Here is a 17,060-nt window from a genome sequence, read left to right on the forward strand (position 1 = left end):
CCACCCATCCTGGCCTCCCCAATGCATCCAGGGGCCCTTTGCACCACTGCCCCGGAGCCCCACGACTGCCTGGCCACCCCCACTGCTCGGAGAGCTCTCCCTGCCTGCAGCGGGGGGGCCTGGCTCACCCCAGCTGCTGCAGGCGGCTGGGCTCCCCCTGCGGAGAGGGCAGGCTGCCCTTGCCCAGCCAGGCTGGCCCTCAACGCCGCACGGAGCCAGCCTGAGGGCTGGGGATTGCCCCCTGGCTGCAGCCAGGCCCCCGTCTTGTGCTGGGCCTTTGCGTGCAACCCCGGACCACACAGACCAGTCTAGTGCCGGGCCCACTGGCCCTAGCCCGACCCAGCATCTGCTTCCTTTGATGGCTCCTGCTGAGCAGCTGCAGTGTCGTTAGCTGCCCGCCAGCCAAATCCATTCCTGGACCCTCAGCACAGGGCCAGCCTCAGTACAGGTGGGGATGAGGCACGGGCCGAGTAACTTGCCCAGATCACACAAGCAGTCCATGGGGAAGCTAGAATAGAACCTAGGCGCCCTGACTCCCAGCCCCACCCGCTGTAACCACTAGATCCCACGCCCCTCCCAGAGCTAGCAACAGAACCCAGGAGTCCTGTGCCCACCCGTTGGATCCGCCCGGCTCAGGCCCCCCGGGCACCCCGCCTGACTCACCAATGCCCCAGGTCAGAGGGTCGTTACTTTCCATCTCCTTCCGGCCGATGACGTACCAGATGCAGGCTAGCCAGTGGGCGAGCAGGGCGAACACGGACGTGAGCAGGGCGAGCACCACGGCGCTGTGCTGGGAGTAACGCTCCAGCTTCTGCAGCAAGCGCAGAAGCCTTAGGAGACGCACGGTCTTCAGCAGGTGCACCAGCGAGGTCTGGGTTGGCGGGCGGGGAGAGCAGAGGCAGCCGTCACTGACCGCGGGCGCCAGGCCAGCCTCTGCCCAGGGCCGGATGGGGAACAGCTTACAGACCTAGAGCCACCGGGGGAAATTCAGCCCGGGGCACAGCCCAGCATGGGGCCTTGCTCCCGCCCGGCGCCCCGCAGGCCTCGGCACCGCTGCCCTCCCCACCGCTGGCTGACGTCCCGCTGCAGCCCGAGGTCTCCTGCTGGGAAGGGGCTCGACACCACACGGGGGGGCACGTCCTTGGGCTCCAGCAGCCTGTTGCCTGGATGCTCCCCTTTCGGTGGGCTGCTTTGGGTCACGCTCTGCGGCTGGCAGCCCCTGCATTTGGATCCACTCCCACGGCGCGTGGGGCCCAGGGAGCAGGAGCCACAGCACCCTGCAAGGCACAGGCCCCGCTCCTGGCCCGGGCCGACGCCCCCTGTCCCTGATGGCTGATGCTGGGGTGAATACGGCGTTCCGAATCACTCCTGCCCAGGGCCTGTGGAGGGGCTGGGGCCCGGGCCCTCCGCTGCCCACCCCAGCCGCTGTCCGGTCTCTCAGCATTATCTGAGCACTATGTATGTGGCAGCGTGTGTGTCTGTAATTGTACACACGTCTCTGCAAGTGCAAACGAAGCTGGGTGTGCAGGAGAATGCATTTGTACGTGTGTGTCTCTCTCAGAGCACGGAGGCCTTGCCGTGTCCGTTTGCACGTGTGTGTCCAGCTACTTTGCAGGGAGAGGGTTCAGCCGGGGGAGCCAGCACTGAGCTGGCAGAGATTTCACACCTGCGGACGGTTTGCGGCTCTCGGGTTCAATTGGGCTGGGTGGGTGGCTTCCCGCTGTCGCTGAGATCACTGCGCTCCCCTCGCCCCGATGGCCCCTCCGGAGACGGGACAGAGGAGACCCCCCCTCCCCCTCCACCTCCCCCGGGTTCGCACTCACCACGGTCACGTTGAATGCGTACAGGAGGTCGAAGGGCAAGGCCGCGATCAGGTCCACAAAGAACCAGGTGGCCATGTAGTGGATGCAGATGGAGCGGGTGTCGTAGACCACCTGCCCCGACTGGCTGACGTAGGTGGTGCGGAAGTTCAGGACGATGTCTGCAGAGAAGGGCCAACCCGGTCACGGCCCTGCACTGCCGCCAGCAGGAACCCTGATCACAGCCACCCGGCCTTGGCCCTGGCCGCACCCCGCGCTGCAGGGCCCTGCTCCCCGGGGCAGACGCCAGCCTGGAACCTGGGCACTCAGACCCAGCCCAGAGCGCGGACAGGGGGGTGATCCGGGAGAGCTGCAACCAGCGCTCTGAGCACCCTCGGATACGCGCCCCCGGCACAGAGCTGAGCTCCGGCCCCGACCCGTCTCAGCTGCTTGCTGAGAAAGCAGGCTCCCCTTCCCCAGCCCAGAAGGGTCCAGTGGCCCCCCAGCCACGCGCTGAGTGAACTCCCCTGAGCCAGGCTTGGGCGCCAAGCCCCCACGCCCGGCCCAGCATCGGCCCTACCCAGGATGAAGAGCATCTCCACGGCGATGTCGCTGACGATGGTGCTGCGGGCGGCGGCCAGACTGTCCTCGGCGCCGGTGAAGCAGACGTTGTAGGGGACGGTGACGGCCACGTAGAAGGTGGCCAGCAGGATGAGCCAGTCCCACAGGGCCTTGAAGACGCTGTAGTGCAGCAAGATGAAGCGGGATTTCTGCACCGAGGCCACTTTGTACTCGGGAACGGACGGCTTGCTCCCAAAGACGCTCTGGGGAAGGAAGACGGCTCAGAGGCTGGCACCAGCTGGGATCCGGCCGAGGACCTGTGGAGCCAGCCCGGGTGCCCTCCGCAGGGGGTGGGAGCAGACTCACGTCCAGTGGGGGTCAGGCACAGAGGGGCACAAGTCACAAGGAGGGGAGGGACAGCTCCCCATGGCTATCAGCACAATGCACAAGGCCCAGTACCAGGGTGAGGGGCCAACAGTAGAGATCGCTAGAAATAGCACCAGGCCCGTGTCCTAAAGAGCTGCTCTGACGAACGGGACGGGAGTCCCCGTGCAGGGACACCGAGACACCCCGACACCCACCAACCTCCTCGCCCATTCTGAGCCCAATACACCCTCCCGGTAGGTGCCCCCAGCACCCCTCTCCCCACCGCTCAGGAGCGCCAGCCAGCTGCAGCCGTGGCCTGACCCAGGGAGATTGGGGTAGTGCAGGGAGTGCTGGGGGGTGATCTCTCTGTCATCCCCATCAGGCCAGGGATAATCCCAACCACAGCAGCCGCTGCACTAACCACTCAGCACCTGCACTTCCCGAAAGCTCCTTAGTCTCGTGGCCCCAGAGGGAGAGCGAATCCAGGCTGCCGAGCGGCTCCCGGCTTGGCAAGGGTCCCGCGGGCCGCGAGTGGACACCCGCCATCAGCCGCTTGCCCTAAGCAGGCTCAGAGGTGATTTGCCAGTTGTAGGGACAAGGGTGTTTCCATCCTCCCCCCGCACCCAACGGCACGTAGGGCCATTTGCTTGGAGCAGCATCTGCTCGAGACAGCCCCTGCCCCAATCCCTCTCCGGAGGCAGCCAGGTCTGGGGGTCCTGGCATGGGCTGGATCGGGTGGGGAATGGGGCAGGCCAGGGGCAGAGTGGGGAAATAAAACCAGTGTGCTGGCCCCCAGCCCCACCCCAGCAAGCCTACAACAGCAAACCAGGCCGGGGCAGCCAAGCCACCCTCCCGAGACAAGCCAGCACGCGCCCGACCGCAGAGGAGGCCCTGGCTGGCTGGGGGTCCGAGCTGGGGCTGCTCACTCAGAGCAGCGAGCGGAGGAGGAACGGGAAGGGTGATGGCGGAGAGGCCCCCCAGGACTCCCTGCACGACTCAGCGCTCCCGTTGCCGAACGCTGCAGGGGGACCCAGGCCCAGATGCCACCACGCAGGGCTGGAACACGGCCGCGAGCTGCAGCTCGGTGCGGGGCAGTGCAGGAAGTGCCGGCTGGTGTAAGGTGACCCCGGCAGCGGCATTATGATGTGCCGGGTGCAGACGGCCCGGTTACATTTCACACGAATGCTATTCCCAATAATCCACCAGCGCTGCTGGCTGTTGCCCAAAAGAGTTAAAGGTGCAAATTTTCGAGGCTTTGGCAGTCAAGGGTCCACTTGCACATTGCCTGGCTAACAGCTCCTCTGCGGGCAGCTAATCCCGGCCCCGGATGAGGCTAAGTCCCTGGGAGCAGGGCTGCTCTCTGGTGCCGCTCTCACCTTCCCATCCCAAGGGCTAAAGCACAAAGCACTGGAGAATAACGCTGGGTAAACGCCTCCCTCCGCCTGGTGAGCAGCTGGCCCGCAGGGCTCAGGGGGGCTCCTTGGGTAGGGGGTCCCTGCAGCTCCTGGGCCGTCCTTGCCCCCGGACACCCGCAGGGGGCCTGAGGAAAGGCAGCGGGAAGCAGAAGCCAGCTCTCTGCAGTCCCGCGGGTGACCTAGGAGCCCAGCACATAGGCAGGGGATGAGGCCTCACCGGGAGCACAGGCCAGGGTGGTTTGGAGCCGGAGGGAGGTCATGGGAGCAGGGGGTGGGTTCTTACCCTGGTGATCTTCATCTCGCCCCGCTCCTTGCCGGTGAACTGGCGGGTGAGTTGGCGCAGCACCGTGCAGCCCTGCTTGCGTGCCGCCCGCAGGTGGGAGCTCCCCGCCTTCTTGCTCCGGTGCTTCTCTAAAACAGACGGAGAGCGGCGCGGGCCGGGTGAGCCGGGGCCAGCTCAGAGCTGGGGCAGGCGCCGTGTGTGCTGGGACTGGGCCCCATCTCAGCTGCCCCCGTGCATGCCCCTCGTGTGGACACTGTGGCCGTCCTAGGAAGGTCCCCTCCCCCTTCTAATTCACACTGTGCACCACCCAAGCGAGCAAAGACCGTCCAGGGAGCATCCGGGCTGGTGGGTCCCCCGGGAAACGGCCCGGCCTTTGGGAGCCAGTGCCACGGGGACCCAGCCTGGCTCCAAGCAGATGCCACCAGGACCATGCTGGCTTGTCCCCTCCCCCCCAGCCTGCTCCACGCCCCTCCCAACCCCCTCCCCACCCCAGGCACCCTCCCCCCAGCCTGCTCCACTCCCCTGACTCCACCCCCTGGCTTCTTCCCCCAGCCCCACTTGCTTCCTGCCCCCCCTCCCTCGGCCAGGGCGCACCATCTCTCCTGTCGCCTGGGTGGCTCTTGCCCCGGTTCTCGGTGATGTCCTTGAAGGAGACGAGGAAGAGAACCACCTCCCCCTTCTCATTCTTGATGGGCACGATGTCCAGCAGGCACCAGAAGGCGACTCCTGCGGGGAGGAGGGGAAGGAGCTGAGCCAGGAAATGCCCTTGGCCGCCCCGCACTGCCCCAAGGCCAGTACCCTGCACTGCCGCCCTGCAGGGCTAGTCATCAATGCGCCCATTACGAGACCGGGTTGGCACACAACCCCCCAGCCAGCAGGGACCCAACTCTGCACCTTCAGCCCCAAAAGCAGGAGGCTCTAAGAAGTGAGTTACGGGAGTAACTCTAGGACCTGGTAGCAGCAGTAGGCTGTTATCCCCACATCAGCCGGCCACTAGAGGGGGCCACAGGACACACGCACTGAACCCATGGGGTTACGTGGAAGGCCTGGGGCACTGGGAGCAGTTGCCTGGCCAGGATCAGCCGTGCTGTTAAGCTAAGGGGTTGGAGCCGGCTCCCCTGCACGGGGGACCCACGTGGTGCGTGGGCCGGGGCCAGCCTCCGTGAGTGCAGTGAGTCACGCGCCTGCCGCCCCACTCACCGCTCTTCTTGTAGAAGCAGACCTCAGCCTGGTACTCCTGCCTCCCATCCAGCACCTTCTCGACGCACTGCAGGACGGACTCGCTGGTCTCGGCCCCGTACAGGAAGCGACAGCTGCAGTTCTTCTGCATGACCTCGGTGCGGGCGAAGCCGGTGAGGTCGCAGAAGCCGTCGGAGCAGTAGACGATGGGGAAGCCGCGGTGAACCTGAGCGTTGGCCAGAATGAAGTTGCTGTCTGGAAAGAAGCCAACAGACCCCAACCCCCAGGGCCAGGTTAGCACCCTGGAGGGGTCCTGGGAAGCATTTCCATTCTGAGCCTCCCCTCCCAGAGCCAGGGATAGAACCCAGGAGTCCTGGCTCCCTGCCCTGCCCCCACTCAAACCCACTACTCCCCACTCCCCTGCCAGAGCCAGGGATAGAACCCAGGAGTCCTGGCTCCCTCTAAGCTGCGCGGCTGTGCAGCAGCCTATCACGGGCCATGCAGGCGCTCAGGGCTGTGGCAGAGAGAGGCACCTCTCCCCTGGCCCTAGCCCCAGAGCTGCTGCGGGGAGAGAGGGCTGGGGGGAGTCCTCTCTTCCCTCCATGGCCCCGGGGCAGCCTGCACCCCAAACCCCTCATCCCTGGCCTCACCTACCCTAACCCTCTGCCCCAGCCCTGCGCCCCCTCCCGCACTCTGAACCCCTTGGCCCCACCCCTTCTGCACATCACCTCCATATTGGTGCACATAACAAAATTCATTCTGCACATGAATGGGAAACATTAGAGGGAACATTGCCTGAGTCCTGGCTCCCAGCCCCCTCGCTCAAACCCACTAGACCCTGTGACGAAGTGGGACTGTTCTTAATGTTTCCTCTGAATAGTGTGGGGGTGCCTCAGTTTCCCCTAGGCAGTTCTTAAGTCTCTAGGTGGTGGGGTAAGGGTGTATGATTGTTGCAGAGCCCTAGAGGGCAGGTGTGTGCAGGGGTCTGGACACAGAGAATGGCCGACACCCTGTTTCCTGGCAACTGATGGCCTGGGCCCTTCCCCCCTGCAAGGTAAGAGCTAAAGGGTTGGAGAACAAAGGAATCAGGTGACCTCCTGGCCTGGGAAAGGGACAAAGCCCAGAGGAAGGGGGGCTGGAGAGAGTTTCAGTTTGGGGCTGGCTGGGGACATGGAGTGAAGGGCAGACGGGGTTGTCTGGCTCACTGTCCCCCAAAATGGACTCGGCTGAGGGGTCTTGTTCTCTGCACCTACAAGCTCTGTGTTAGACCATGTTCCTGTCATCTAATAAACCTTCTGTTTTACTGGCTGGCTGGGAGTCCCGTCTGACTGCAGAGTTGGGGGGCAGGACCCTCTGGCTTCCCCAGGACCCCGCCTGGGCGGACTCGCTGTGGGAAGCGCACAGAGGGGCAGAGGATGCTGAATGCTCCAAGGTCAGACCAAGAAAGGTGGAAGCCGGGTGAGCTGTGTGCCCTGCAGACAGGCTGCTCCCAGAGAGGAGACCTCACCTGAGTCCTGACTGGCTTCGTAGGGAGCAGTTCCAGAGCATCGTCCGGGGACTCCGTGACAAACCCCACTCCCCTCCCAGGGCTGGGAATGGAACCCAGGGCCCTTCTGCTCTAACCACGAGACCCCGCTCCCTTCCCAGAGCCAGGGATAGAACCCAGGCATTTCAGCTTCCAGCTCTCCCCTTCCTGCTCTAACAACGAGAGACGCCCCCATCCTTGCCGAGCCAGCAATAGAAGGAGTTTGTAAGTACATTAGGAACAACAAGAATCCTAACAATAGCACTGATCCATTACTAAATGGAAATGATAGAATTCTCAGTAATAATGCAGCAAAGGCAGGAGCGTTAAATAAATATTTCTGTTCTATATTTTGGGAAAAACCTATGATGTAGTCGTGTCATAAGATAACTCTCTTTCCATTCCACTAGCACCTCAGGAGGATGTTAAACAGCAGCTAATAAAGTCAGACATTTTTAAATCAGCAGGTCCAGATAACTTGAATCCAAGAGTTTTAAAAGAGTTGCCTGAGGAGCTTGCTTCCACTGGGGTCCCACAGGTATCTGTTCTTGGCCCTACACTATTTAACGTTTTTATCAATGACCTGGAAGAAAACATAAAATCATCACTGATAAAAGTTTGCAGATGACAAAAATTGGGGAGTGGTAAATAGCTAAGAGGACAGGTCACTGATTCAGGGTGATAGATCACCTGGTAAACTGGGTGCTAGCAAACACTATGTGTTTTAATATGGCCAAATATAAACATATCCATCTAGGAACAAAGAATGCAGGCCACACTTACAGGATGGGGACTCTACCTTGAGAAGCAGAGACTCAAGATTTGTTGGGGGGTTGGATAATCAGCTGAACATGAGTTCCCAGTGTGATGCTGTGGCAAAAGAGCTAACACGACCGCTGCTGGAATCCTGTGTCCAGTTCTGGTACCCATAGTTCAGGAAGGAGGTTGATAAATCGGAGAGGGGTCAGAGAAGAGCCATGAAAATGATTAAAGGGTTAGAAAACCTGCCTGACAGTGAGACTCAAGGAGCTCGATCTATTTCTTTGACCAACGAGCAGGTTAATATGTAATCATGGGCTCCTCAATCTAGCAGAGAAAGGTATAAAGGATCCAGTGGCTAGAAGTGGAAACTAGACACATTCAGACTGGAAATAAGGGGTAAATTTTTAACGGTGAGAGTGTCATGGAGTCCCCGGGCGATGCTCTGGAACTGCTCCCCATGAAGCCAGGCAGGACTCTGGGGTAGTCGCCTTTCTGTGAGCAGCCTGTCTGCAGGACACACAGCTCACCCGGCTTCCACCTTCATGGGTCTGACCTCGGAGCATTCAGCATCCTCTGCCCCTCCGTGCGCTTCCCCCAGCGAGTCTGCTCAGGTAGGGGTCTTGGGGAAGCCAGAGGGTCCTGCCCCCCAACTCCGCAGTCAGACGGGACTCTCAGCCAGCCAGTAAAACAGAAGGTTTATTAGACGACAGGAACATGGTCTAACACAGAGCTTGTAGGTGCAGAGAACAGGACCCCTCAGGTGGGTCCATTTTGCGGGGCAGTGAGCCAGACAACCACGTCCGTACTTCACATCCCCAGCCAGCCCGAAACTGAAACTCTCTCCAGCCCCCCCTGCTCTGGGCTTTGTCCCTTTCCCAGGCCAGGAGGTCACCTGGTTCCTTTGTTCTCCAACCCTTCAGCTCTCACCTTGCAGGGGGAAGGGCCAGGCCATCAGTTGCCAGGAGACAGAGTGTCGGCCATTTATGTACCCTGGCCCTTTGCTCTCCAACAATTACACCTCCTTATCCCACAACCTAGAGACTTAAGAACTGCATAGGGGAAACGGAGGCACCCCTGCAGTATTCAGAGGAAACATTAAGAACAGGCCCACTTCGTCACAGGGAGTAATTAACCTTTGGAACAATTCACCAGGGGTTGTGGTGGAGTCTCCAGCACTGATCATTTAAAAATCAAAGCTGTCTGTTGATCTGCTCTAGGATTAGTGTGGGGCAGTGTGGGTCGGAGAGCACTGAGGACAACGGTCCCTTCCAGCCTTGGGATCTACGAGCCTCGGATGCAGAGGGGGCAGTTGGGGCGAGGGAAGGGCCAGCGATGTGTAGGACCTCACCAGCACTGGTCCCGCTCCCCTACAGCCTCCGGAGCCCCCCACATCACTAACCCCGGGAAAGACCCCACGGAAAGACCCCAGAGTCACCCTGTGCAGCCACGTCCAGCTGCTATTCCTGAGGGCCCCTCCTTGCTTTGCCCCCTGCCCCCGCCCCCCAGGCCGTGACGGTAGCCAACCCGGGCTGCAGCCCCTCCTCCCGGCTGGGCGAGCTGGCTACGCTCTGCCCCTCGCCATTCAGTGGCAAGGTGAGCGCGGGAGCCCAGATAGAGCCCCTGGCTTCCATCTTCTCAGAGATGTGGTGCCAAGCGAGCCGCACCTCCCCCTCGCCAGCTGGTGCCTCCACCCCCCCGGCAGGGCTAAGGCAGCTTAACAGCAACAACAACAAACCCAGCCGGGGGCTGTGCCAGGGCTCCCCGCAGGCACGGCAGCCGGGGGCTTGCCGCGGGCACAGGCCAAGCTGCGGGGAGATGAGCCCAGCTCCGAGTGCCTATCCCTGCCACGCCGGGCATCCGCCTGCAGCAGGGGAAGCCTGAGGAGACACCAGTATCCTAAACGCAGGGGGCCCTGCATGGTCCCAGAGGATGCTCCAGGGCGGCAAGGTCGGATCATTAGTGTTTACCCCTGGCACCACCGAGAACGAGCCCTTGCAATGTGTAACTAGCGCTAGGCCGGGAGAGCCTTGCTCCTGGGCTCAAGGGGGCATGAGCCAGCACTACCGATCCCCTGGCCTCGCTGCGGCCAGCCTGCCCCATGCGACGGGCTGCTCGTGACTGGCGGGAAGTGCTGCCCAGCAGGGTCAGGAATGGCACCTTGCTGGCGGGCTCCCTGCCAGCGCAGACAGATGGCTTCGAGTGCACAGGCCGCCGAGGAGCAGCCAGCAGGGCCAGCCGGCCTGGTTTCCACCTGCCAGGGGCAGACCAGTGGCCCCTTTCCCCCCATGGAAAGCACTGCGTGCCCTGCGGCCCAGGGGCTGTGAACCCAGCCACGTGCCCCCCGCAGCAGCCGTGGCCCATTTGACAGCCCTTGTTTCCATGCCAACAGGCAGCAATGCCACCAGCGTGGGTCAGCGGCCCGAGGGCAGGAGCAAGGACAGCTGAGGCCATGGCCAGAAAGCCCCAGCTCCGGAGTCCCCTGCCCCCGCCAGGGGAGGCCCCGGGGCCTCGCTCCTCGCTCGCTGCTGTGGCTCAAAGCCGGAGGCATTGGGGAATCAAAACCCAATGCCCATGGCTAAGTTCTTGGCTCCTGGAGCTGTAGCTGCTGGCTTGGCCGGGGTGGGGAATTAGTACAGAGTCTGCTCTCGGCAACGCAGGGTCCCCACCAACAACACAGCCGGGGCTCCTGCCCCGTGCCCTGCTGCCCCCGGGCTGTGGTGCCCAGCACCAGGGGGTGGCATCATGCCACAGGCCTGGGCCTGCTGCATGGGCGAGCTGGGGTTCATTTAGCGCCAGGCGTTGCTGGGACGAGCCCCCTTTCAGGCCTCATTAAGCCCATCGAGGACACACTGAGGCCTGAAGCCGAGAGTCTTTCAAAGAGCCTTGCCAGCATCGCATCGCCCTGGAAACGCAAACACAGCATCCCAGGGAGCCTCTCCCGTGCGTGCCCTGGGCTCCCTGCTCCTCCCCGGGCACGGACCAGCTCTGCTGTCGCTCTGGGGGCAATGGCCCCACACTCATGCCGCACGTGCGCCCCCATTCCCGCTGCCCCTCCCTTCGCAGTGCTGCCTCCTGCCGACTGACCCATGCACAGCACCGGCACGGGGCTCCTTCTCCCGGTGGCTCCCCCGGTGCCGCGGCCCGGGACAGCGCACGGAGCTGTTCGCGTACGGCGGGGGAGATGCTGCGGGGTGGCCCTGGTAACACGACGGCCCCCCAGGACTAAGGCTCTGGTGGCTTCTAATGTCTGAGCCCAGCGAGGTGCCCCCAGCTGGCTCGCAAACCAAGTGCCACCCCCCTTCGGGGTGACTGGTGAGCGGGTGGTGTCCCACCCGTCTGGCTGGGACACAAGCCAGGGCTGGGCCTGCCCTCAGCCGGCTGAAGGGGAACAAGACCCTCTGCCAGGGCTCAAGGAGCAGAGCCTGTCAGCGCTTCCCACCAGCCCTGGCAGCCCTTGGAGGCAAATCTGCTTCCTCTCCAGAGCGGGTTAACCCTTTCCTGGACCCTGCAGGCAACTTCACTCCCTAGAATAGAGCCCCAGAGTCCTGACTCCAGCCCCCTCCAGAGCCAGGAATAGAACCCAGGAGTCCTGGCTCCTTTCTCCTAACCCCTGTTGCAGCCTCCCCCCAGCACTGCTGGGAGCTCAGGTCATGATGCAAACATCTGGTGCGTGTGGCTGTGGTGGGGGAACAAAGCCCTGTGGGAGCCAAGTGGGGGTGGCTGAAACATTGTCTGAAACATCTGGGCTGCTGGGACTGGTGGCTGCAGGGGAGCCCGGGCGCCCAGCAGAGCAGTAATTGCATGTGCCTTGATCTGTATTGTCTCTGCACACTGGACAGAGCTGACTGCTCGCTCTTGGCCCCCGGCCCGCCAGCTCCCAGGGCCCACGCCATGGCCACAGCCCGTCCTCGCCGGCACAGCTCTCCCGCTGGAGCTGGGGCCTGGTTAGCGTGGTGCTCAGTACTCAGGGGGCGGCTGTCTGCCATTGCCACACGCAGTGCCAGCAGCTTGCAGACCAGGGATCGGGCTGCCCTTCCTCCAACAGAATCACAGACATTAGGGGTCAGGCCCCAGCCCCTGGGGAGGATCAGCCCTGGCAGACTCCCGGGGCTCTGACCAGGCCAGTTTTAAGCATCTGCCCCCTCTCTTGGGAGACTCTTCTGCAGCCCAGTGGGTCTCCCCATCTCTCATGGGTACCTAAGAACATGCCCTGTGTCAGGTTATTAACTGCGGCTCCAACTGGGTATGGCTCCATTCCAAACGGGCACCATCTCCCCATGTGAGCAAGGGGTTCCCCGAGCGCCGGGGCTGGGATCGGAGCGGGTTGAGGGGGGCTCCTTCGGGCGGATCTGCCATCACCTGGCCCGCGGATTCTGAGCGACTGGCAGAGGAGCCCAGCCTTGCACAGCCAGCTGAAAAGTCCCCAGGCAGCCGTCTCTTCAGCAGAAAAGGGATCTTTGACAAAATGGGAATTTTCACCAAAAAATATCCACTTAATCAAAAAAAACTGGGCAGATTTGTTAAAAAAAAAGGAAAACCTGAACCTCGAAGAAGTCCCAACTTTTGGCAGCTAGAAAACTTCAGGGGGTTCTTTTGACAAAAAACACAAAATTTCCACAAAAACAAAAAAAACCCCTGTTTTCAACTCAATTTTCTGCTGGGGAAAATTCAATATTTGCCAGCAGCGCTCCCTGGGGCTCTGGGGTGAGTGGCAGCCACCCTGCCCGTGAGCAGCTGCAACCCTGGGGACGCATTCTGCACGTGCCCTTTCCCAAGCATGCCAGCACCATACGCAGCCCTGGGCTGTTTGCTTCCCTCCTGGCTGCTCCCTGGTACATTCCTCCCCCTGTGGCTGGCACGGGACATGCTAACACAAACCGCAGCACAAGCCAAACCAGACAGCCCCCGATGCCAGCCGCCAGGCCGAGACGGGCTAACAAGTCACCTGTGGCGACCGGGAAACCACGCCCAGAGACCCTCTGGGATAAACTGTCCCGAACGCCTGCAGGGCAAGGCAGCCTGAGTGCAGCTGGGTGGAGCCAGGGCACCCGGACACCAGCACTGACAATGAGCCAGTGTTGGGCCGTGGGGCGGCACGTCTATATTGCGAGCTGGAGGCTGCTCCTTTTCGGAGCCTTGGGCAACGTTCCCCCTTCCCCTTGGTTGGCATCTGGCTGCTCCTTGGGGTTTTCCTTCCTCTAAGGCCTTACGTGTAGCTACTCACCACAGCAACAGGCGGGCCGTGTCCACGCTCACTCTGGGGTGTGGCTACACACGGCAGAGAATGGCCCTGGAGGGGGGAGGCACTGGGGTGGGGGGAGCCCTACCCTGGGGATTCAGGCATGTAGGATATGCTGCTCGCCTGAGCAGTGCCTGCCTCACCATCTACACTGCTCGCCAGCCCCGAGTCAGCTGGGCTTACGGAGTCTGTGCTCTGACCCTGCCCTAAGGCACGTGCCTGGGGTGAGCTGCAGCAGGGCCAGGCTGGGCTTGGCTTTGTTCCAAATGGACCCTTGTGTGACGAAGTGGGACTGTTCTTAATGTTTCCTCTGAATAGTGTGGGGGTGCCTCAGTTTCCCCTAGGCAGTTCTTAGTATCTAGGTGGTGGGATAAGGGTGTATGGTCGTTGCAGGGCCCTAGAGGGCAGGTGTGTGCAGGGGTCTGGACACAGAGAATGGCAGACACCCTGTTTCCTGGCAACTGATGGCCTGGGCCCTTCCACCCTGCAAGGTGAGAGCTAAAGGGTTGGAGAACAAAGGAATCAGGTGACCTCCCGGCCCGGGAAAGGAACAAAGCCCAGAGGAGGAGGGGCTGGAGGGAGTTTCAGTTCGGGGCTGGCTGGAGACATGGAGTGAAGTGCAGACGGGGTTGTCTGGCTCACTGCCCCCCAAAATGGACCCAGCTGAGGGGTCCTGTTCTCTTCACCTGCAAGCTCTGTGTTAGACCATGTTCCTGTTGTCTAATAAACCTCTGTTTTACTGGCTGGCTGAGAGTCACGTCTGACTGTGAAGATGGGGGGGAGGACCCCCTGGCTTCCCCAGGACCCCACCTGGGCGGACTGGCTGTGGGAAGCGCACGGAGGGGCAGAGGATGCTGAATGCTCCGAGGTCAGACCAAGGAAGGGGGAAGCCGGGTGAGCTGTGTGTCCTGCAGACAGGCTGCTCCCAGAGAGGAGACTGCCCCAGAGTCCTGCCTGGCTTCATGGGGAGCAGTTCCAGAGCATCGCCCGGGGACTCTGTGACACCTTGACAAAGCCCCGTTCCCCACCCCACGTGGGCCCGGACCAGCGCTGAGCTGTGCGCTTGGAGGCCAATGGTAACTGTCCCTGGTGCTGAGTCTGGGACAACCTGGCAACGCAGAGGAGAGGCACAAAATCCCTCCCGTCCACCAAGACAACGAAAGACCCTGTTTGCGCTCATACAATACGTTCCAGTGTACTCCTGAAATCCGGGCCGGGCTCCACTCCGGCCTTCCACAAATGATATTCAGTTTAATCCATACTTATATAATTCTGGACCCCGCTATGGCTCTGGAGTGGGGGGCTGGGAGGGGGGCTCAGTGCTCTAAGCCTCCCTCGTTGTCTCCCCAGTGACCCAGGCTCTCTCCTGGGTGGCTCACTCCCTGCACCGGGAAAAGGGGTTAGGGCGGTTTCATTAGGAAAAGCTGTCAGGGCGGCCCAGGAAATGCTAAATCAGTTTTCATTGAGCTTTCTGGAAGCATTTCAATTGCGATCCTCTTAGGGGGAAAATCCCCCCGTCTGCACCGTGGCATTTTATTTACAAAAAGCCACGCTTACTACACCTTCCCCCTGGGGGGGAGCACCTTAAACAGGTGACTTCCAGTGGGGGGGTTAATCCACGCGGAAGGCTCCGAACAGGCCAAGCTCTCTCGGGGCAGGAGCAGACGAGGTCGGCGGACGGTTTTTTGACACTTTCCACCAACTGACAGGTCAGCAGGAAGACGTGAAGATACTTTTCCCTCCTCTGGGCCGCGCAGATTGTGCACAATGTGGATAGGAGTGAGCGGCGTGCTTGGAGAGAGATCCCAGACCCCGCCCTCGACACCAGTGTCCCCACCTTAGACCTCAGGCAACGAATCTGTCATGGAGTCTGTGATTTTAAGAGCCCTCCGTGACCCCGCGAAAATGCCAGTAATTCAGATGTGGGGCTTGGGTTTCAGTCCCTGGCGACGGAGCTTGGGCTTGGGCAAAAATAAACCCGCGATTTCTGGTTTGTTGCCTGCGTCCCGTCCGTGACTTTTCATAAAAATACCTATGCCAAACCCGGAGCCTTCCGGGCCCATCCTGCCCAGGGAGAGCGTTCCTGGTCACCATCACTGCTCCCCCGGGGTGCCGGCGGGTGACCAGACACACCAAGCCTTCTCACACCCCAGGTGCCCCTTGGATACAGCCCATCCCCCACAGTGGCAACGGGGAGCAGCGTTATTTGGAAACGACCAGTCATCTTTATAGTGGGGGCCAGAGGGGGTGCTGAGATAGGCTGGGGGTAATGCAGGGGGCCTGGCTGGGCTGGGGGGGCAGCCCCCATGAGCTGGGGATCCTTGAGCAGTCTCCCAGAAGCAGCAGGAAGGGGACATGCCCGGCAGGTCCCTGGATCCCAGGACACTAATGAAGTCACCCCCTCCCCAACCCCCCTGGGTCTGCGGGGACCCAGCGTAGGCACACACAGGGCCCCCCTTTCGCAGGTCCCAGGGGCGGGGGCGGGTTATTGCACTTGGCTCAACAATAGAAGACCAATCCCCAGCCCGAGGGTTGTGGGGGGCTCTGTGGTCTGCGTGGCCAGGGATCCCAGCTACTGACCCCACCCCTCAGCTGCAGAAGGGGGTCACGCAGGGCAGCTGGCTGGGGCTGAGGTCACGGATCCCTGATATCGATACCTCCCCCCCACACACCCCAGATGCAGTTTTGCTACTACCCAGAACCTGGGGGGGGGAGAGAAAAAGCTGCGGGGGGAGTGGGGGGGGGAGATGGCAGCTTGCTCCGGAGGGAACCCGGCCCCAGAGGAGGGGTCCCCTCTAAGCCCGGCCCAGAGAGTCCACCCCTATTGTCCAGTAGGACCACAGCCCTGCCCAGCCCCCGGGCGCAGAGGGGGGCCCCCCCAGTCCTGCCCAGCCCTGGGGCTCAGGCGCCCCCCCCAGCTCCTGCCCGGCCCTGGGGCGCAGGCGGGGTCCCCCCCCAGCCCTGCCCAGCCCCGGGGCGCAGAGGGGGGGCCCCCAGTCCTGCCCAGCCCTGGGGCTCAGGCGCCCCCCCAGCTCCTGCCCGGCCCTGGGGCGCAGGCGGGGTCCCCCCCCAGCCCTGCCCGGCCCTGGGGCGCAGAGGGGGGGCTGCCCAGGGCCCCCCCGGCTGCGCCCGGCGAGACTCACGGGTGCCATCGAAGCGCGTGGCGATGGTGTCCAGGAAGGTGTTCTGCGGGGCCAGCAAGCCCTTCATCACCGGCATGGCCCCGCCGCCGCCCGCCCGCTCGCTCCCCCCCCGGCCCGGCCCGCGGGCTGCCAGCTCGGGCAGCGGGCTCCGGCGGCAGGTGCAGCCCCCGCGCCGCCCCGCTCCGCCCCGCGCTAATCCCGGCCGGGCTCTCGGCGCGGCCCCGCCCCGGGGGACCCTGCGGGCGGCAGCCGTGCGGGGGGGGACCTGAGCCCAGGGATGTGCCGGGAGGGGGGGGGGCCTGCACCCAGGGACCTTCCGGGGGGGGCGGGACTCTGCACCTATAGATATGGGGGGAGAGGGAACCCTGAACCTAGGGACCTGCTGTGGGCGGGACACCCCGCACCCATGGACAGTGCTGAGGGGGGAAGGGTTCTGCACCCAGGGGCTGTGCAGGTGGGAGGGGGGACCCTGACAGTGCCGGGGGGGGGGAAGGGCTCTGCACCCAGGGACCATGGGGGAGGGGGGACCCTGACAGTGCGGGGGGGGGGAAGGGCTTTGCACCCAGGGACCTTCGGGGGGGGGACCCTGCACCTATAAACGTGGGGGGAGGGGGGACCCTGCACCCAGGGATAGTCCGGGAGCAGAGGGAACCCTGAGCCCAGGGACCTGCTGGGGGGGACCCTGCACCCATGGACAGTGCTGAAGGGGGAAGGGTTCTGCACCCAGGGACTGTGCAGGTGGGAGGGGGGACCCTGACAGTGTTGGGGGGGAAGGGCTCTGCACCCAG

At 62.7% G+C, this 17,060-nt stretch overlaps 1 protein-coding gene across 3 annotated transcripts in view; it reads right to left on the reverse strand.

Moving 5' to 3' along the window:
* The window catches only part of KCNH4 (potassium voltage-gated channel subfamily H member 4), a 33,280-nt gene extending 16,876 nt beyond the window's left edge, over positions 1-16,404 (reverse strand). For all 3 annotated transcript variants that reach the window (XR_012666203.1, XM_048829935.2, XM_048829934.2), the window contains exons 1-7: positions 16,273-16,404; positions 5,625-5,858; positions 5,019-5,150; positions 4,425-4,552; positions 2,380-2,623; positions 1,824-1,981; positions 664-871 (exon numbers count right to left, since the gene is read on the reverse strand). Coding sequence is in view for 2 of the 3 variants with exons in the window: in XM_048829935.2 (XP_048685892.2) it covers positions 664-871; positions 1,824-1,981; positions 2,380-2,623; positions 4,425-4,552; positions 5,019-5,150; positions 5,625-5,858; positions 16,273-16,348 (1,180 nt within the window). In the remaining variant the exon portion in view is untranslated. The remainder of the gene's footprint in view (positions 1-663; positions 872-1,823; positions 1,982-2,379; positions 2,624-4,424; positions 4,553-5,018; positions 5,151-5,624; positions 5,859-16,272) is intronic.
* Between the last annotated feature and the right edge of the window lie 656 nt (positions 16,405-17,060).

Source organism: Caretta caretta, chromosome 27 (genome assembly GCF_965140235.1).
Source record: "Caretta caretta isolate rCarCar2 chromosome 27, rCarCar1.hap1, whole genome shotgun sequence".
Lineage (NCBI taxonomy): Eukaryota > Metazoa > Chordata > Testudines > Cheloniidae > Caretta > Caretta caretta.